Below are 22,126 nucleotides of genomic sequence, written 5' to 3'. Positions count from 1 at the left end.
GATCTGAAGATGGAGAAGGGCGTTCATAGTCAGCTTCACTGAATCAATTGCATTTTCCCTCAGGTCAAAACAAGCCATGGAGAACCTGCCAAGGGAGCGGGCTGGGCCCCCTCAGAGCTTTCGTCGGACGCGAAGCCTCAGCCCTCAGAAGCAGCCGATCTCCACGTCCCACCAGGATCTCCTCACCCGGGACTTGGACCTACCCAGCAGGCGCCGAGAATACCTGCAGCGGCTGAGGAGGGACGTTGTGGAGACCACCAGGTATGGTGGGCCCAGAACCCTGTGGGGAGCAGGCTTTGTGTGAGACGAGTGCGTGTGGGGATCAGGGCCTGAATGTTAGTGTCTGGAGACAGGAGGAGCGATGCCAGGAGTGGGTCCTCCATGCCTGCGCACAGCCCAAGGCAGCCGTGGAGACTGAGGCAAAGGGAATGAGGAGGATGTGGGAGGGGCAGCAGGGGAGGAGGAGCTGTGATGTGCTATGTAAGCCTGTGGGCCTGGGCCTCAGGGTGGACGTAGAACCAAACCTGAAGACCCTATGGGCAAAGAGAGGGTGGGTCCTTCAAGAGGGTTGTTGTGAGCGGGCCTGGGGTGAGCAGGCCGGGGCCGTCACCCACCCAGCATATTAGGAGGCATCTCTCCACCCCTGTGGTTTTTACCCAGGAACCCACGGTCAGCATCAAGGTCGGCTCACCCTCCCTCTGACATAGAGCTGATGCTACAAGAATACCAGCGGGCCCGCGAGGAGGCCAGGGTGGAGATTGCCCGGGCCCGGGACCGACTGCGGGAGCGGACGGAACAGGAGAAGCTGAGAATCCGCCAGCAGATCGTCTCCCAGCTGCTGCAGGTGGGGAGTGGGGCAAGCCTCTGATTCGGGGGAAGGCCCGGGGCCTGGGGCAGACCTCAGACTGGGTCAACCACCCCTGGGGCTGCCTCTGAGTCTTGGAATGTAGCATCTGGAGGAGGGCAACAGACCCCTGGTGCCAGCTCAGCCTCACCTCGCTCCCTCTTTACGTGTCCCCCCCATCAGACCGGCTACTGCCCTGGGCCAGTCTGGGAGGAGGCAGCTTTGGTATATAGTTGGGGTGCAGGTGGGGGAGGCGTGAGGTTGAGGCAGGAGGCACTGGGAAGTGATGGGAGCTGGGGAGGTGAGAGAGGATGGTTTCCAGGGAGATGAGGGTGGGCAGAGAGGGTGCACCTGAAGCTGGTTGACAGTGATCTGTCCTTCCCAGGAAGAGGAAAAACTCCACACACTGGCCACCTCCAGCTCCCGGTGCACCAGCTCTGATGGAAGCCTCTCATCTGGTGTCACCTCCGGCTACAATAGCAGCCCAGCCCTGCCAGGCCAGCTCCAGTCCCCAGACATTGTGGTGAGTAGGCAGATGCAAGGCACGAACCAGGGGCTGGGACCACTGTGGCAGGAGTAGGGGAGGAAGCCCTGCCTCCCAGAGGCCACTGCTGACCAGGGTGCCCATGTACCATGGCCTTCTGTCTTCCCCGTAGCTTGTCTGCCTCTCCCCATTTACTCATTCCTTCAACAACTGCTCATCTTGTTGGCACTGAGCAAAACTGTTCTTTCCCTTAAACAGATTATTTGAGGGATAAACAGCATATTTTATTACTGTTGCAGTAAGATCTGTGAAGAAGGGGTACTAAGCCAGCATGAAGCAGGGGAGCTGGCCTGGTCTGGATGGTCAGCAAAGATGCTCCAAAGAGAATATGTTTAAACTGAGCCTGGAGGGCTGAGAGGTAGTTAACGCAGTTAAAACTGCTGTCGGGAGATACATGGAGGCTGGAGAAGAGCCTTCTAGGCCGAGGGCCCAGCACATGAGGCTCTGAGGGAGGAGGAGCTTGAGGAACTAAGAGAAGGTTCGTGTGGCTGGGATGTAACGAGCAAGGTGGGAGAGAGGACTGGGAAAGGCCAGGATCTGTAGGCTATTGAGAATTCTAGCCACTTTCTAATCCATCTGATCATAGTTCTTCCCAAAGCTACTGACAAGCTTTGTGGTAGGGAGGAGAATGATGAGATTGCCAGAGAAGGGGCAAAAGCAGCCCTGGCTTGACCCGCTCACGACCTTGGCAAAGCTGAGTGAGAGACCAGTTGCGTGGTTTAGGGTGCTGCCTTAGCAGAGGAGTGGACGTATGTGGAGGACTTGGTGGGGAATCAGAAGTTGGAGGCAGGGAGTGGAGGAATGAAGAACTGCATGCACTTTGGGCTCCAAGGGCTGGTGCTGTCCATGTGACGGGGAGCCCCCAAGGGGGCAGAGTTTGAGGGGAAGATGATGAGTCTCATTTTGGATTCACTGGGTTGAAGGTGTGTGTGAGAAATGCAGCGGAGCAGCTGGAAATCAGGCAGTTGGGATTCAGATCTGGAACTCAGAAATAAGATCTGGCTAGGCAATCAATCAATGGAAAAATGGGCAAAAGACCTGAATAGACATTTCTCCAAAGAAGATATACAGATGGCCAACAAACACATGAAAAAATGCTCAACATCGCTGGTTATAAGAGAAATGCAAATCAAAACTACCATGAGATATCACCTCACACCAGTCAGAATGGCCATCATTGATAACTCCACAAATAACAAGTGCTGGAGGGGCTGTGGAGAAAAGGGAACCCTCCTACACTGTTGGTGGGAATGTCAACTGGTACAGCCACTATGGAGAACAGTTTGGAGATACCTTAGAAATCTATACATAGAACTTCCATATGACCCCGCAATCCCACTCTGGGGCATCTATCCGGACAAAACTCTACTTAAAAGAGACACATGCACCCGCATGTTCATTGCAGCACTATTCACAATAGCCAAGACATGGAAACAACCCAAATGTCCATCGACAGAGGATTGGATTCGGAAGAAGTGGTATATATACACAATGGAATACTACTCAGCCATAAAAAAGAATGACATAATGCCATTTGCAGCAACATGGATGGAGCTAGAGAATCTCATCCTGAGTGAAATGAGCCAGAAAGACAAAGACAAATACCATATGATATCACTTATCACTGGAATCTAATATCCAGCACAAATGAACATCTCCTCAGAAAAGAAAATCATGGACTTGGAGAAGAGACTTGTGGCTGCCTGATGGGAGGGGGAGGGAGTGGGAGGGATCGGGAGCTTGGGCTTATCAGACACAACCTAGAATAGATTTACAAGGAGATCCTGCTGAATAGCATTGAGAACTATGTCTAGATACTCATGTTGCAACAGAAGAAAGGGTGGGGGAAAAATGTAATTGTAATGTATACATGTAAGGATCACCTGATCCCCTTGCTGTACAGTGGGAAAATAAAAAAAAAAAAAAAGAAATAAGATCTGGCTAGGGATATAAAATCTGAAATTGCTTTTATAAGCAAAATTTCACATAGTTTAAAAAAATACTTAATTTAAACAGTAGCAAGAGACAAAAAGTGTCAAGTGCATCTTTCAGTCCCTTTTGCCTCTAGAAGCAATCATCTATCCCATTCCGATGTATACTTGCCAAGATAATCTGTGCATCTATTAGAAAATATATATCTTTTAAGAATAGTGAAGGAGTTCCCATTGCAGTGCAGTGGAAACAAATCCGACTACTATCCTTGGGGATGCGGGTTTGATCCCTGGCCTTGCTCAGTAGGTCCAGGATCTGGCATTGCCTTGAGCTGTGGTGTACGTCCCAGATGTGGCTCACATCTGGCATTGTTGTGGCTGTGGTGTAGGCTGGCAGCTGTAGCTCCACTTTGACCCCTAGCCTAGGAACTTCCATATGCTACAGGTGTGGCCCTAAAAAGAAAAAGCAGAGGAGTTCCTGTTGTGGCTCGGCAGTAATGAACCTGACTAGTATCCATGAGGTTGTGGGTTCAGTCTCTGGCCCTGCTCAGTGGGTTAAGGATCCAGCATTGCTGTGGCTGTGGTATAGGCCAGCAGCTGCATCTCTGGTTTGACCTAGCCTGGGAACATCCATATGCTGTGGGTGTGGCCCTAAAAAGAAAAAATATTAAGAATATTGGAGTTTCCATTGTGACTCAGCAGGTTAAGAACTCGACTAATAACCATGAGGATATGGGTTTGATCCCTGGCCTCTCTCAGTGGGTTAAGGATCCAACGTTACTGTGAGCTGTGGTGTAGGTTGCAGATGCAGCTCAGATCTGGCATTGCTGTGGCTGTGGCTGGGAGCTGCAGCTCAGATTTAGCCCCTAGCCTGGGAACTTCTATATGCTGCAAGTACAGCCCTAAAAAGAAAGAAAGAAAAAAGAGTATGTATGTCTTTTTGTAAAGCTCATGAATACACACATACTATAACCATTTTGTCTCTTTGCTTGTTTCCTTAAAAATATTTTTTAGATATCTTGTCACATCAGGAGTTCCCGTTGTGGTACAGTGGTTAACAAATCCGACTAGGAACCATGAGGTTTCAGGTTCGATCCCTGCCCTTGCTCAGTGGGTTAAGGATCCGGCATTGCCTTGAGCTGTGGTGTAGGTCGCAGACGCGGCTCAGATCCCACGTTGCTGTGGCTGTGGTGTAGGCCAGTGGCTACAGCTCCGATTTGACCCCTAGCCTGGGAACCTCCATATGCCGAGGGAACGGCCCTAGAAAAGTCAAAAAGACACCCCCCCCAAAAAAAAATAATAGGGGTGTTTGCTATATTTAAACAATTTTCATCTGATTTGGAAAAAATAGGGAGTTCCCATTTTGGCGCAGTGGTTAATGAATCCGACTAGGAACCATGAGGTTGCGCGTTCGATCCCTGCCCTTGCTCAGTGGGTTGAGGATCCAGCGTTGCCTTGAGCTGTGGTGTAGGTCGCAGACGCGGCTCAGATCCCGCATTGCTGTGGCTCTGGCGTAGGCTGGCAGCTACAGCTCCGATTTGACACGTAGCCTGGGAACCTCCATATGCTGCGGGAGTGGCCCTAGAAAAGGCCAAAAGACAAGAAAAATAAAATAGATATCATGTCACATCAGTAAATCTAGTACTCCTTTTAACAGTTGAATAATGTTTTCCTTTTTTATTGCAATTTTTTTCTTTTATGGTTGCACCTGCGGCATATGGAAGTTCCTGGGCCAGGGGTCAAATTGGAGCCACGGCCACAGCAGCACTGGATCCTTAACCCTCTGAGTGAGGTCAGGAATTGAATCCACATCCTCACAGAGGCAATGTTGTGTCCTTAACCCACTGAGTCTCAACAGGAACTCCTTTTATGGTCTGTTTTTAAATATGATGTTTTGTATAGATAATATATTCGTGTAGTAGAAAAGTTAAGAAATATATGCATATCTAAAGATATTCAGGGAGGAGTTCCTGTCGTGGCTAAGTGGTTGACGAATCCAACTAGGAACCATGAGGCTGCAGGTTTGATCCCTGGCTTCGCTCAGTGGGTTAAGGATCCGGCGTTGCCTTGAGCTGTGGTGTAGGTCACAGATGCAGCTCTGACCCCGCATTGCTGTGGTTGTGGCATAGACCAGTGGCTACAGCTCCAATTAGATCCCTAGCCTGGGAACCTCCAGATGCTGCGGGTGTGGCCCTATAAAGACAAAAAGACAAAATATATATAAATATATATATATATATATTTTTTTTTTCAGGGAAACAACTGTTTCTGTCCCCCATCTACCTAGACCTATCCACCCAAGAGAACAGTTGTGGTTTGGGGGGGATCCCCAGGGAGCGTCCTTATATATGCAGAATACAGCCCATTATGCCACTCATACTTTTCACTCTGTATATCTTGGAGCTCCTTCTGCATAGAACACTGCACAGCGCCCCACTGTGAAGAAGCACTGGATTCATTTAACTGGTCCTTCACCTTGTAACTGATGCTGCAGTGATTCACTCTGTGCATGTATCATTTCGTACATGTGCAAGGCTATCTGTGGCATAAATTCCCAGAAGTGGACTTGCACGAAGAGGATGTCCATTTGGAACTGATAGATACTAGCAGATCTTCCCTCACGGATGTCCTCCTTTGTACCTCACCCCCAGTGGGAGGTGACAGTGCACTCCCTACCCACCCTCACCATCATGTGGGTATCACATGTTTGGATTTGCTGGGCCTTCTCTTCAAATCCTTTGCTCATTTCTCTTTTTTTTTTTCTTGCCAGTTTCCAGGAGTTCTCTTAGCAAGATATCCCTTTGCTTAATGTGAATTATAAATATTGTTTCCCTATTTCATCATTCTCTTTTGGCTTTGCTTATTGTGTTTGGAGCCATTTAGAGAGTTTTATTTATCTGTTTTCCCTTTATAATGTCCATGTTCTGAATCCTAATTAGAAATATATTCTTCATTCCAAAATTATAAAGAATTTTTCCTGCAGTTTCTTCTAGAACATGTATGGTTTTATTTTTCATATTTAAATCTTTGATCTATTTGGGACACACACAGGATGAGGTGTGGGTCCAATTTTATTCTTCCCAATGGCTGTCCACTTGTCCCTGTCTAGTCATGAGAAGTGTTTTGGACGCTCATCTTTGCCTCAGCAGTTTAAGATGAAAACTTTTCTTGTACCAACGCTTGTAATATAGTCTCCTACCCATTACTCTTCTTTTCTTGAGCTTTCTAGTATTTTCTTTCTTGTTTTTTTGTCTTTTTTTTTTTTTCTTTTAAGGGCCGCACCTGCGGAATATGGAGAGTCCCATGCTAGGGGTTGAATCAGCTACAGCTGTTGGCCTACACCACAGCCATAGCAATGCCAGATCCAAGCCACATCTGTCACCTACACCACAGCTCATGGCAATGCCGGATCCTTAATCCACTGAGCGAGGCCAGGGATCGAACCCTCAACCTCATGGTTCCTAGCTGGATTCATTTCCAGTGTGCCACAATGGGAAGTCCCTCTTGTTTATTTTTCATATGAAAGTTAGGGTCTCTTTCTCTAGCTCAATTATATATAAAAACTTTTTAGTATTTTTAATCAGGTCATATTAAATTTATAATTTGACTTAGGGAGAGATCACGTCTTATGCTGTGTAATTTCCTAACCAAGTTCCTTCATATGTCTCTCAACTTTCTTATCAGATTCATTCTTGTGTTTTATCTTTTTTGTTACTGTTATAATGAGTTTTCTCTTTCTTTATATCTTCTATCTGGTTGTTTTATGTATGAAAGGTATTGATTACTTCATATTAATTTTGTGCCTGTATTGTTTTTTGATTGATTTTCTAGATCTACCCTTATAAAGTAGACAGCAACACACGTAGCTATCTTAATTTATGTTTAAATTAATTAAAATTTTACTTCTTAAGTCACACTGGCCACATTTCACGTGGTCACTAACTGCATGTGGCTAGTGGCTACCATGGTGCATAGCCCTGCCCTTGATATTTTTTCAGGTATACAACCACATCATCTGCAAATAGTGATCATTTTACCGTTTCCTGATTTTTGTACCGTTATTGTCTTCCTCTTTTCTAATTAAATCGCCCAGTATCCTGGCATAAGTAAAATAATAAGCAATGACAGTGAGCCTTGCCATCTTTTTCTAGGCTTTAGTTGGAATGCTTCAAGATTTCCTCCTTTTTTTTTTTTTTTTTTTCTTTTTAGGGCTGCACCTGCGGCATATGGAGGTTCCCAAGTTAAGGGTGCAATTGGAGCTATGGCTGCCAGCCTACGCCACAACCACAGCAATGCCAGATCCGAGCCATGTCTGTGACCTACACCAAAGCTCATGGCAACGCTGGACCCTTAACCCACTAAGTGAGGCCAGGGGTCGAACCCGCAACCTCATGGTTCCTAGTTGGATTCATTTCCGATGCGCCACAATGGGAACGCCAAGATTTCCTCCAGTTAAGCTGAAGACTAGCATTTGAGCTGAGATAGGTATATTTTGCAATACTAAGGAAGTAGCCATCTATTCCTGTTTTATAAAGTATTTTTGTCCAGAATGTTTATTTCAGAGTCTCTGGGGATGAGTCTTTGATTGATTGATTTGGGGACTAATACTGAACCATTCCTACATTCCTGTAATCAGTCCTAAAATATATCATATACTTACGCATATGGTATCTTATTATTTTAATGTATTTTCAGAGTCTGCTGCTATTTTATTCAGGATTTTGTATTATTACTCATGAGTTTTTCCCCTGTAGTTTTTGTTTTTGCAGTATTTTCAGGTTTTGGTATCAATGTTATGTCTTTTTATAGGGGGAAAAAAGGTGGTATTCAGGAATAGTTATAAAAGTAATGAAAAACTTTCTTTTTTTTTAATATTTTTTTTTATTTTCCCACTGTACAGCAAGGGGGTCAGGTTATCCTTACATGTATACATTACAATTACATTTTTTCCCCCACCCTTTCTTCTGTTGCAACATGAGTATCTAGACATAGTTCTCAATGCTATTCAGCAGGATCTCCTTGTAAATCTATTCTAAGTTGTGTCTGATAAGCCCAAGCTCCCCATCCCTCCCACTCCCTCCCCCTCCCATCAGGCAGCCACAAGTCTCTTCTCCAAGTCCATGATTTTCTTTTCTGAGGAGATGTTCATTTGTGCTGGATATTAGATTCCAGTGATAAGTGATATCATATGGTATTTGTCTTTGTCTTTCTGGCTCATTTCACTCAGGATGAGATTCTCTAGCTCCATCCATGTTGCTGCAAATGGCATTATGTCATTCTTTTTTACGGCTGAGTAGTATTCCATTGTGTATATATACCACTTCTTCCGAATCCAATCCTCTGTCGATGGACATTTGGGTTGTTTCCATGTCTTGGCTATTGTGAATAGTGCTGCAATGAACATGCGGGTGCATGTGTCTCTTTTAAGTAGAGCTTTGTCCGGATAGATGCCCCAGAGTGGGATTGCGGGGTCATATGGAAGTTCTATGTATAGATTTCTAAGGTATCTCCAAACTGTTCTCCATAGTGGCTGTACCAGTTGACATTCCCACCAACAGTGTAGGAGGGTTCCCTTTTCTCCACAGCCCCTCCAGCACTTGTTATTTGTGGATTTATTAATGATGGCCATTCTGACTGGTGTGAGGTGGTATCTCATGGTAGTTTTGATTTGCATTTCTCTTATAACCAGCGATGGTGAGCATTTTTTCATGTGTTTGTTGGCCATCTGTATATCTTCTTTGGAGAAATGTCTATTCAGGTCTTTTGCCCATTTGTCCATTGATAGATTGGTTTTTTTGCTGTTGAGTTGTATAAGTTGCTTGTATATTCTAGAGATTAAGCCCTTGTCAGTTGCATCATTTGAAACTATTTTCTCCCATTCTGTAAGTTGTCTTTTTGTTTTCTTTTGGGTTTCCTTTGCTGTGCAAAAGCTTTTCAGTTTGATGAGGTCCCATTGGTTTATTTTTGCTCTGATTTCTATTGCTTTGGGAGACTGACCTGAGAAAATATTCATGATGTTGATGTCAGAGAGTGTTTTGCCTATGTTTTCTTCTAGGAGTTTGATGGTGTCCTGTCGTATATTTAAGTCTTTCAGCCATTTGGAGTTTATTTTTGTGCATGGTGTGAGGGTGTGTTCTAGTTTCATTGCTTTGCATGCAGCTGTCCAGGTTTCCCAGCAATGCTTGCTGAATAGACTTTCCTTTTCCCATTTGATGTTCTTGCCTCCCTTGTCAAAGATTAATTGACCATAGGTGTCAGGGTTTATTTCCGGATTCTCTATTCTGTTCCATTGGTCTGTCTGTTTTGGTACCAATACCACACTGTTTTGATGACTGTGGCTTTGTAGTATTTCTTGAAGTCTGGGAGAGTGATGCCTCCTGCTTGGTTTTTGTTTCTCAGGATTGCTTTGGCGATTCTGAGTCTTTTGTTGTTCCATATAAATGTTTGGATTGTTTGTTCTAGTTCTGTGAAAAATGTCATGGGCAATTTGATAGGGATTGCATTGAATCTGTAGATTGCTTTGGGTAGTATGGCCATTTTTACAATATTGATTTTCCCAATCCAGGAACATGGAATATCTTTCCATTTCTTTACATCTTCTTTGATTTCTTTGATTAAAGTTTTATAGTTCTCAGCATATAGGTCCTTTACCTCCTTGGTCAGGTGTATTCCGAGGTATTTGATTTTGTGAGGTACAATTTTAAAAGGTATCGTATTTTTGTATTCCTTTTCTAATGTTTCATTGCTGGTATACAGAAATGCAACTGACTTCTGAATGTTAATCTTATATCCTGCTACTTTGCTGAATTTATTAATCAGTTCAAGGAGTTTTGGGGTTGAGTCCTTAGGGTTTTCTAGGTATAGTATCATGTCATCTGCATACAGTGACAGTTTGATCTCTTCTCTTCCTATATGGATGCCTTTTATTTCTTTTGTTTGTCTAATTGCTGTGGCTAAGACTTCCAAAACTATGTTGAAGAGCAGTGGTGAGAGTGGGCATCCCTGTCTTGTTCCAGATTTGAGTGAGAAGGCTTTCAGTTTTTCCCCATTGAGGATTATATTTGCTGTGGGTTTATCATAAATGGCTTTGATTATATTCAGGAATGTTCCCTCTATACCCACTTTGGCGAGGGTCTTGATCATGAATGGATGTTGAACTTTGTCAAATGCTTTTTCTGCGTCTATTGAGATGATCATATGATTTTTGACTTTTTTTTTGTTAATGTGGTGTATGATGCTGATTGATTTGCGTATGTTGAACCATCCTTGTGAACCTGGGATGAACCCAACCTGGTCATGGTGTATAATTTTTTTGGTATGCTGTTGGATTCGGTTGGCAAGTAATGAAAACTTTCTACCTGTTGTCAAATTAGAAAGCCAGATGATGCCAGGACTTTGGGGATATAGGAACCCTTATAGGTTCTTACACCCCAGCAGTGTTTGCAGAGGTTATGAGGGAACATATATGAAATTGTTTATTAAAACGTTTTTTGAAGGGGCAAAGAGTTGGAAGCCATTAGAGAATCAGTCCATTAGTGAGAGAATGGACATGTACAAGAGGATACTGTGTAAGAGAATCTGCAGACTGGGTGGACATCCAGGCAGAGTACTGGATGAAAACACTATAAGACAGAGTGAAGTACAACATGTTACTACTAATTATATACATTAAAACTGTACATACACAAAACAATCCTTTTTTAAGAGTACATACAATTAAAAAGATATTCTCTAAAGACATCCCAGTGATTTAAGGTGCAAAAAAAAAGAGAATGATTTAAGGTGAATGGAAGAGGGAAGTTAGGGATGAGAGATTAAAACATTTTTAGAATTTTTAGTAATCTCTTTAAGAGATGACTCTTTAAGTGGGGCCTAATTATGCTGTGAAAATGACAAGGCCTAGTGTTTGGAAGGATTAGTTCTTTGAAAAATTTCTTCAGAGCTCTCCCGTGGTGCAGTGGGTTAAGGATCCAGTGGAAGGAAAAGAAAAAAGAAATTTATTCTGTGTAAAGTGGTGTTTTGAGATCAGGGGTTGGCAAACCCCTTTGGCCATATCTGGCTCACGGCTTTTTTTTTTTTTTTTTTTCTTTTTTTCTTTTGCCACACCTGTTGTGGCATGTGGAAATTCCTGGGCCAGGGATTGAACCTGAACCCCAGCAGCTGTGGTGACAACACCAGATCCTTAACATGCTGCGCCACAAAGGAATGTTGCCTCATGCATTTGTTTACATGTTGTCTGTGGTTGTTTTGATGCTCTAGTGGCACAGGTGAGTAGTTAGAGCTATTCAAATAGTCCACAAAGCCTTAGGCACTTACTGTACCCTTTACAGAAAAAAGTTTGCCAACCTCTGGTTTAGATTTTCCATCTCTTGTGGAGTCCGTTTTGATTCTAACTTGTTAATTTCTCCCTTTTAAAATAATTAATTCCTTTTTCCCATGATAATTTCTTAGTCTTGGTTCATGGTCAGTAATTTTGTAGAAGGTGTTTGCCTCCTGTTTTCTCATGATTAGATTGTGGTTATGCATAAGACCACAGAAACAACATGCCCTCCTCATTTGCCAGATAAAGCAAAGCAAGATACAGGATACCAGCTGAATTAGAATTTCGGAGGAACAACAAATTGTGTTGTAGTGTTAAGTATGTCCCATGCAGTGTCTCATCCTCTATACATTATATCCGAGGGTACGTGATATCGTTATCTTATTAGTGATGTTAACCTTGAAGTTACGGTGGTGGGTAGCTGTGATCTCTCCACTGAAGGTATTTTTCTCTTTATACACTTTTTTTTTTTTTTTTTTTTGTCTTTTTGGGGCCACACCCGCAACATATGTAGGTTCCCAGGCTGGGGGTTGAGTCAGAGCTATAGCTGCCGGGCTACACCACAGCTCAGGGCAATGCCGGATCCTTAACCCACTGAGCAAGGCCAGGGCTCAAACCCGCATCCTCATGGATACTAGTCAGGTTTGTTAACCACTGAGCCACGATGGGAACTCTTCCTTTTATAAATTAATGAACATCTTGGGACAAATACTTTGAAGCCATGCAGATATCCTATGTTTCCTCAAACTTTTGCCCACTTTTTTGTATCTTGCCTGAAAAAATTACTACTTTGGTGCTTTAATGGCAATTTTGAATTCTCCTCATTTCTTCTACATTTACTAATTGGGATATTTCTTTAAGGAAGTGCTATCCTTTCTCTCCCTATTTACATTTATTCAATTATTTATTTTGTTCAGTTTGTACTCATAAATATTTCATTCTGTGGGTTATAACCTAGTACTGTCATTATTAATTTAATTGCTCAGATTTCATTATTTGGAGTTCTTTCAGATTGGGTCCTATGCCCCTTTAACATGCCCATCCTTTCTTGAGCATGCCCTAACTTTAATTTGTTTATTATTTTGTTGTTGTTATAATTTATGGGTTTTTAGTATCTTCACAGAGTTGTATATCCATCAACAGAAACTATTTTGAAATATTCTTATTGCCTCCAAAAGGCTGTTAATCCCCAAACCCACCATTCCCAACCCTAGGTAAACCACTAATCTACTTACTTTCTGCCTGGATGGATTTGCCTTTTCTGGACATTCCATGTAAGTGGAATCATATAAGTGGCCCTTTGTGACTGGCTTCTTTCAATCATGTTTCCAGGGTTGTCTTAATATCCTACAGTGGCTATAACACATTACCATAAACACAGTGCCTTAAAACAACTGAAACTTATTCTCTCATAATTCTTGAGGCTAGAAGTCTGAAATCATGGTATTGATAGAGTCATGCTCCTTTGAAAACTCTGTGGGGACGGAGCTGTGTCTTGGAAGCACTGGGATGGAGGTTCGATCCCCAGCCCGGCACAGTGGGTTAAAGATCCAGTATTGCCGCAGCTGCAGCTTAAGTTGCAACTGCGGCTCGAATCTGATCCCTGGCCAGGGAGTTCCATATGCATTGGGGTGGCCAAAAATGGAAAAAAGAAAAAAAAAGAAAAGAAAAGAAAACTCTGGGGGAAGACTCTGCACCATGCCTCTCTCTGAGCCTCTGGTAGTTGCCCACAATCCTTGGCATTCCTTGGCTTGTAACTATCACTCCAACCTCACATGCCTTCTTCCTGTGTGTCTCTGTGTCCCCGTGTCTTCTTGTGGCCTTCTTATAAGCACACCAGCCATTGAATGTAGGTCCCGCTCTAATCCAGTAGGACCTCATCTTAACTTGATTATATTTGCAAAGACCCTATTTCCACATAAAGTTACAGTTACAGATAGAAGGGTTAGGACTTCAGTGTATCTTTTTTGGGGGACAGTAATTCACCCTGCAACAAGGGATCATCCACACTGTAGCATGTAGCAGAATTTCATTCCTTTTTATGGCCAATAATACCACGTTGTATGACTGTCATGTGTATTTGTCCATTCATCAGTGAATGGACATCTAGGTTGTTTCCACTTTTTGCCTGTTAAGAATAATTGCGCCATGATCATTAATGTACACATTTTTGTGTGGACATGTTTTTCATTTCTCTTGGGTATTCACCTAGGAGTTGGATTGAGATCATAGGGTAACTGTTTTGCCATTTGAAGAACTGACAAACTTTTTCAGGATGGCCTCACTACTCTGCAGTCCCATCAGCAGTGTGGGAACAGTGTATTTGTCCACATCCTGGCCAACACTTGTTATTATTCACCCCAGTGAATATCAAGTGGTACCTCATTGTGGTTTTGATTTACAGTTGTCCTGACGGTTAGCATCTTTCCATGTGCTTATTATACATTTATAAATTTTTCTTGGAGCAATGTGTTCTCACATTTTTTGTCTATTAAGTTTAAGAGTTCTTCGTATATTCTAGTACAAGTTCTCTATCAGTTATATGATTTATAAAAAAACCTTCATGATTCTGTGTGTTGTTTTTTCACTTTCTTGGAGTCATCTGAGGCACAAAAGTAATTTTGATCATGTCTACTTTATTTTTTCTTTTATTGCTTGTGCTTTTGTTTTCTTATCTAAGCAACTACTGGAGGCTCAGTGGGTTAAGAAGCCGACTAGTATCCATGAGGATTCGTGTTTTGATCCCTGGCCTTAATCAGTGGGTTAAGGATCTGGCATTGCCAAGAGCTGCAGCATAGGTCGCAGATGTTGCTTGGATCTTGTATTGCTGTGGCTGTGGCACAGGCCAGTAGCTGCCGCTCCAGTTTAACCCCTAGCCCGGGAACTTCCATATGCTGCAAGTGCAGCCACAAAAAGGAAAAGAAAAAGAAATTTTGCCTAATCTACAGTCCCAAACATTATGCCTATATTTTCTTTTAGTAGTTGTATAGATTTAGTTCCTACATTTGGGTCTTTGATCTGTTGTTGAATCACTTTTTGTATATAGTGAGAATTAGGGATCAAAATTTCCTCCTTTGCATGTGGATATCTAGTTGTCCCAGTACTATTTGTTCAAACAGCTGTTCTTTTGTCCCATTGAATTGTTTTGGCACCTTTGTCAGAGATGAACTGACTTATAGATGGGCGGATTTATTTCTGGATTCTTAATACAGCTTCACTGAATTAAATGTCTGGCCCTAGGCCAATACCATACTATTTTGATCAGTTACTATTTAGGTTTGTAGTAGATTTGAAATCATAAATTTATGTCCTCCAACTTTGTCTTTTTTCAAGATTTTTTTTGTCTATTCTATGTCCTTTGAGCTTTCCATATGAATTTAGGGATAAGCTGGTCAATTTCTGAAAAGAAGTCACCTGGGATTTTGATTGGGATTGCATTGAACCTGTAGATCACTTTGGGGAGTGACAATATTAAGTCTTTTGATGCATGAACATGGGATATCTTTCCATTTATTCAAGTCTCCTTTGTTTTCAAGTATTTTGTAGTTTTCAGAGTATGAATTATGCATTTGTTAAATTTATTCTTAAGCATTTTATTCTTTTTGATTCTAAGTGGGTGTGTTTTCTTAATTTCATTTTTGGCTTGCTCATTGCTACTATACAGAAATACAATTGATTTTTGTATATTGATCTTGTCTCTTGTATTCATTTATTTATCTTTATTTTTATTTTAATTTTATTTTTTACTTTTTAGGGCTGCATCTGTGGTATGTGGAAGTTCCCAGGCCAGGGTTCAAATCAGAGCTACAGCTGCCGCCCCACACCATAGCCACAGCAACTCAGGATCTGAGCCGCATCTGCAACCCACACCACAGCTCGTGGTAACACCAGATCCCTAACCTACTGAGCAGGGCCAGGGCTTGAACCTGCGTGCTAGTCGTGTTCGTTACCACTGAGCCATGACAAGAACTTCCTCATTTATTCTAATAATTTTTTAGTAGAATACTTAGGATATTCTATATACAAAGTTATATCATCTTGTTTTGCCTAACTGCCCTGGTCAAAATTTGCTTTTGCTTTTTAGGGCCATACTCTCGGCATGTAGAAGTTCCAAAGCTAGGGGTTGAATTGTAGCTGCAGCTGCTGGCCTACACCACAGCCACGGCAGTGCCGATCCGAGCCCTGTCTGTGACCTACACCACAGCTCATGGCAAGGCTGGATCCTTAACCCACTGAGTGGGACCAGGGATAGAACCTGCATCCTTATGGGTACTAGTCGGATTTGTTACTGCTGAGCCATGTTGGGAACTCCCCTGGCTAGAATCGTGAGCACCATGTTAAATAGAGGTGGTGAGAACCGGCATCCTTATTGAGTTGCTGATCTTAGGAGAAAAACACACAGTTTTTATTATTAGGAATGTTACCTGTGGGTTTGTCGTAAATAATTTTTATCGAGTTGAAGACATTTCCTTGTAGTCCTGGCTTATTGTTTTTATCATGAAAAGGTGTTGGATTTAGCTAAATTCTTATTCTGCATCTATTAGGAAGGTCATGTGGGTGTTCTCTTTAGTTCTATTAAAATGGTATATTACATCCATTTTTTTTCTATGTTGAACTAACCTTGTATTCCAGGAATTAAATCCCACTTGGTCATGGCTTATGTCTGATATATGTTGCTAGATTCAGTTTCCTAGTATTTTGCTGAGAATGCTCATGTCTGTGTGCATAAGGGATGTTGGTCTATAGTTTGTGATGTTATTTCTGGTTTTTGTATCAGGGTAATCTGGCCTCAGAGAATGAGTTGAGAATTGTTTCTGCCTTTATTTTTTGGAAAAAATGTGAAGGATTGGTGTTGGTTCTTCTCTAAATGTTTGGTAGATTTCACTAATGAACCTATCCCATTTTGAAATTTTCTTTCTGGGAATTTTTTTGATTACTAAATTTACATGTTAAAGGTCTATTCAGATTTTCCATTTCTTCTTGAATCAATTTTGGTAGCTTGTGTCTTTTAAGAAATTTGTCCATTTTGTCTAAGTTATCTAATTTGTTGATGTGTAATTGTTCATGGTATTGATTCATTTATATTTTACTTTTTCATAGATATAAATATCTAAAGTTAAAAATTTCTGAGCATGGAGTTCCCCTTGTGGCTCAGTGGTTAACAAATCCCACTAGGAACCATAAGCTTGTGGGTTCGATCCCTGGCCTCGCTCAGTGGGTTAAGGATCCAGCGTTGCCGTGAGGTATGGCGTGGGTCACAGACTCGACTTGGATCCTGCATGGCTGTGGCTGTGGTTCTGGCATAGGCCAGTGGCTACAGCTCTGATTAGACCCCTAGCCTGGGAACCTCCATGTGCTGTGGGTGTGGCCCTAGAATAGACCAAAAAAAAAAAAAAAGTTTCTGAGCACTGCTTTTTTATCCCACAGGTTGATATATGTAATCTATCTTTCTTTCTCTCTCTCTTTCTTTCTTTTTCTTTCTCTCTCTCTCTCCCTCCCTCCCTCCATCTTCCTGCCTTCCTTCCTTCTTTCCTTCCTTCCTTCCTTCCTTCCTCTTTAGGGCCGAACCCTTGGCATATGGAGGTTCCCGGGCTAGGGGTCCAATCAGAGTTACAGCTGCCGGCCTACACCACGGCCACAGCAATGCAGGATCTGAGCCATGTTCGTGACCTTAGACCACAGCTCATGGCAACTCCAGGTGCTTAACCCACTGATTGAGGCCAGAGATCGAACCTGCATCCTCATGGATAGTAGCTGGATTCGTTTCCACTGAGCCACAGTGGGAACTCCTCTTCTTTTTTCTCTTTACCTTTTGTTACAGTATTTCTACACTATAAATGGTCTTTGCATTCAGAATGCTAGTTCTTGTATTAGATCAAATGGACTCTGCTTACTTGCAGTTCTTTGGCAAACATTCTTTTTTCCACCCTACTGACTTTTCTTGTAATTTCTTCAAAAAACACTCAAGGTTCTCTGAGTTGATACTTGAAAATATTTATTGCCATTTAAGTGAAAGAACATCTGTAGGTTAAAATATGTGGTAAATATTTCCAATATATACCTGTTTACACTTTCAAATAATAGTATATAACAGAGCCTACTTGCCCACACTCTGCTTAACAGAGTGTTTATTAAGGGCTTTTACCTTTAACCTTTGCCAGTCTGACAGGCATAAAATAGTATTTCTTTCTTTTTTTTTTTTTTTTTTTTTTTTGGCTTTTTTCTTTTGTCCTTTTAGGGCTGCACCCGTGGCATATGGAGGTTCCCAGGCTAGGGGTCTAATTGGAGCTACAGCTGCCGGCCTACGCCAGAGCTACAGCAACGCCAGATCTGAGCGTGTCTACGACCTACACCACAGCTCACGGCAACACCGGATCCTTAACCCACTGAGTGAGGCCAGGGATCGATCCTGCAACCTCATGGATTCGTTTCCGCTGTGCCACGACAGGAACTCCAGTATTACATTTTTGTTTTAATTTGCAGTTCTCTTGTGTCTGAGATTGAGTGCCTTTTCAGATATCGAAGAGCCCGTTGGCTTTTTGCTCTGCCTGCCAGTGTTCTGGGTCCATTTCTCTGTTCTCCCTTTGTTTTTGGAGGCCTTTCTTTATATTAAAAAAAGTATTATCCTTTTGTCATCTGAGAGGGTAGTGTTTTTTTTTTTTTTCCCTAGCTGTTTGTTTTTATCTTATGGTATGTTATCTAGTTTTTATCAGTCTTTCATGGCCTCTGGATTTTGTGCCCTGATGAAGCAGGGATTTCTTCACTTGTGAGATCATTAAACATTTTTTTCCTCACAGTAATATTAAATTCTCCCCACCCTGTATATTTTGAGCCACAAAGCATAAATAAGTTATTCTGGCATGATGTATAAAGTGGGTCTGATGTAGCCTTTTCTTCAGATTTCGCATGGTGACCCCATTGTCTCAGCAGTATTTATTGATTAAGTGACACATGTATTATTTTTGGAAGTCTTTAATATAGCACTTGGAACAGATGGGATCATCTCCAGTATATTATAGAGTGAGAAGAGAGGGGCTAGGCCTGGTCTTGAAAGAATCCCAATACATCAACTTAGGTTTTTTTGTTTGTTTGGCCATACCCAGACCAGGGATTGAATCCCAGCTGCAGCTGCAACCTACGCCAGATCTTTAACCCTCTGTACCACAGGATGAGCTAAGAGAGGAAATGGGGAAGGAGCACCCAGAAAGATAGGAAGCCAGGATCCTAGGAATTCAGGAAGCAAGTATCTCAAGTGAAAGGGAGATGTTCAGCAAGATGAGGACAGGGACCTGTTCTCCAGGTCCAGCCACACCGATGTAGCCAAGGCTAGACTTGAATGGGTTCAGAAGGGAGTAAACAGTGGGAGATGGCAAACTGTGACAGCTGCTTCAAGTTTATCTATGAAGGACAGGAGAGCAAGCATGCCTGCAGAGAGGTTTTTAAAGGTGCGAGAGAAGTTTGCATGCTTAAATGCTGATATGGAGAATCGTCAGGAGAGAGAGCTGGAGGCACCAAGTGAAGGGAGATCATCCGTCGTGAAAGGTGCTTAGGAAGGCGGCACAAAATCTCAATCTTGGAGTTCCCTTTGTGGCTCAGCAGGTTAAGAAACACCACACAGTGTCCTGAGGATGTGGGTTCAATCCCTGGCCTCACTCAGTGGGTTAAGGATTCAGTGTCACTGCAAGCTGTGCTGTATGTAGCTGATGCTGCTCAGATCTGGCGTTGCTGTGGCTGTGGTGTAGGCTGGAAGCTGCTAGGGAGCCCAGGAACTTCCATATGCTGTAGGTGCAGACCTAAAAAAAAAAAGAAGCGGGTTAAGGATCCAGCATTGTCCCTGCAACAGCTCAGGTCACTGCTGAGGTGCAGGTTTGATCCCCAGCCTGGGAACTTCCATATGTCACAGGTGCACCACCCCCCACCCCCCACCCCCCAAAAAATCTGAATCTGCCTAAAGAGACCACTTGTATGTTGCAGCAGGAGGGAAAGAGGCAAGGATGGAAAAAGAATGTCTTTGCTCACCTCTTCTTGTCTTTAAAGGAGCACTAGGTTAGGAACTGATGATAGAAGTAGGGTGGTGGGTGCCTGTTAGATCCAGCAGAGGTCAAGGGGCTGCTTGAGGTCAAGGCGGGGCGACTGTATGACAGATCCAGAGGTTCATCCCCATCTGGCCCCAAATTAGGACATTTGGCTGAGCTGCTGTATCTTGGGGGGGCCAAAGGTCAGTCATTTCAGAGCCCATCATTTTTCCTTCTCATTCCACCTCCCAGTTGGTTTTGTTTGCTGCCCACACTGAACACAGCTCTGGCCACGTCCTCATTCCTGGTGCTACAGTGGCACAGAGGGTGGCCCACCACTGACCCCGGTACTCCATCCTCAGGCCCCAGTTCATTCTGATCCCTGTTGGAGCTCTCCCACAAGCAACCTTTGAGCGGGGGACTTGAAGGGCAAGGAGCCCTCCAGGGTTGGCGCCTGTTGCTGTTGACTTCTTCGGGGCATCCAGCCTCCAGCAGTCTCAGGGAGGAAGATCTTTCCACTTGATCCTTTATGTCAGAAACTGTTGGTGTCATTCAGAGGCAGAGGAGATGATTTTGCACTGGTTTTCCGGCGTGCTGCGTCCTCCCTCTCTCTGCCCTGGTCCTGAGCATCTTCTCTGCTGCAGGCGGACACAAACTCACCTGATTCCAGAGACGCCTGGCTCGGGGATGTGCGGGGCCGCTCTGCAGGGAGGAACAGCCAGCCGAACCTGGCCGGGGCTGCCTGGAGAAGCTTAGTCTACAGTGAGTGGGGAGTGGGGGGTGGGGGGCGGCTCAGAGCTACCTGCCTGGTGTGGGGACTTGGGGGCTGAGGTCTGCTGGATCCATGCAGGAGCCCATTCTTTTCGGAGGCCGTAATGCCCTTGCCGTCTCAGAGCCCCCACCTGTTCACTGCAGGCCGCAGAGCCTCCCTGGGCAGCTGGTGCTGTTCTCCCTCCAGCCTGTCCAGCCTGGGGACCAGCTTCTCCTCCTCCTACAAGGATCTGGCCAAGCACATCGTGGACATCTCGATGGCTGACGTGAGGTTCCCTGTAGCACTCTGCTGGGGGTGCGGGAGCAGGGCGGACGAGGGCTTCAGCAGCTCTCTGGCTCCACAGAAGGGGAATCCAGTGAACGTGGTCCGAGGGTCTAATCCAAGGGTCTGCTTTGTCCCGTGCCCACTAATTGGCGTGTGGTCCCTGTGTCCCCAGGTAATGGCTGCTTGCTCAGATAACCTGAACAACCTCTTCAGCCGCCAGGCAGCAGCCGGCTGGAAGTAAGTTCCTCTGCAGGCTCTCGTCCCTGCGGCCCTGCTCCTCTCCCTCCTTCCCCCCAGCGGGTTCCTTGAGTCCCTCACCCCGAGCTCTTCCTATGACCCTAGCACCCAGTCTACTCCCCCCTCTTCCTCACCCTTGGTGTCTCCCTAGCCATCAGGGTGAGGAGCAGGAGGTGCAGCTATACTACAAGGTGTTTTCTTCTACTCGGCATGGCTTCCTGGGGGCGGGCGTGGTGTCGCAGCCGCTGTCTCACGTGTGGGCAGCTGTAAGTGACCCCACCTTGTGGCCCCTGTACCACAAGCCCATCCAGACAGCGAGGCTGCATCAGCGGGTCACCAACAACATCAACCTGGGTGAGCGCAGGGACAGAGGCAGCCCTCTCGGGAGGCTGGGTGCTCAGGGCAGGTCCAGTGGGGTGTCAGGCTATGGAATGATGGGTGTTGGGGGCCCGAGTGCCATCTGTCCATGCACCTGCCAACTCTCCGCATCCCTGCCCCTCCAGTGTACTTGGTGTGCAACACCACCCTATGCGCACTGAAGCAGCCACGGGATTTCTGTTGTGTCTGCGTGGAAGCCAAAGAGGTGCCTGCCTTGCTGGTGGTAGAGGTGCTGGGGGAGGAACTTGGGCTGGCGTGTTGTGAGCAGCAGTCTTGGTGGGTGTCAGGTCCTCTGGGGGAGGGAGGGCAGGTTGGACAGGGTGGGGTGGCTAGAAGGCTGGCCCAGTATTGCCTTCCACGGTACCGACTGCACAGAAGCCCGTCCCTGGCTGTGCCACGTGGCACAGGCTGAACTCGCATTGCTCCGCTTGCAGGGGCAACTGTCTGTCATGGCAGCTCAGTCTGTGTACGATGCATCCATGCCCAGACCCAGCAAGGAGGTGGTCCGAGGAGAGATCCTGCCCAGTGCCTGGATCCTGCAGCCCCTCACTGTGGAAGGGAAGGAGATCACCAGAGTCATCTACTTGGCCCAGGTGACCCACTCCATGCGGTTGGCCATGCAGCACGCCTGCATTTGACCCTGGCCCCATGGGAGTTTTCTGTTTAGCTGTTCAACATCCTTCAGTGCCCAGGACCTGTGGCCTGAGAACTGGAGACTCGGGGATTTCTTGGGTCACAAATCAGTGGGGAGTCAGATCGGAGTGAGACAGAGTTGATCAGCTTTCTCTGAAGCTGCTGTTACGGCTGACATGCTCTGGCTG

General features: G+C 44.6%; 1 protein-coding gene across 1 annotated transcript in view; it reads left to right on the top strand.

Annotated features, from left to right (window-relative positions):
• The window catches only part of STARD9 (StAR related lipid transfer domain containing 9), a 152,577-nt gene that overhangs the window by 127,737 nt on the left and 2,714 nt on the right, over positions 1–22,126 (top strand). The window contains 9 exon segments of the mRNA XM_021097164.1: positions 64–261; positions 661–844; positions 1,230–1,367; positions 20,299–20,416; positions 20,570–20,691; positions 20,863–20,927; positions 21,079–21,281; positions 21,431–21,510; positions 21,740–21,898. Of these exon segments, the coding sequence (XP_020952823.1) occupies positions 64–261; positions 661–844; positions 1,230–1,367; positions 20,299–20,416; positions 20,570–20,691; positions 20,863–20,927; positions 21,079–21,281; positions 21,431–21,510; positions 21,740–21,898 (1,267 nt within the window).

The sequence above is a fragment of the Sus scrofa genome, chromosome 1, assembly GCF_000003025.6.
Source record: "Sus scrofa isolate TJ Tabasco breed Duroc chromosome 1, Sscrofa11.1, whole genome shotgun sequence".
Lineage (NCBI taxonomy): Eukaryota > Metazoa > Chordata > Mammalia > Artiodactyla > Suidae > Sus > Sus scrofa.
The sequence above is the reverse complement of the archived record's forward strand: the minus strand, read 5'-3'. Positions and strand labels throughout refer to the sequence as shown.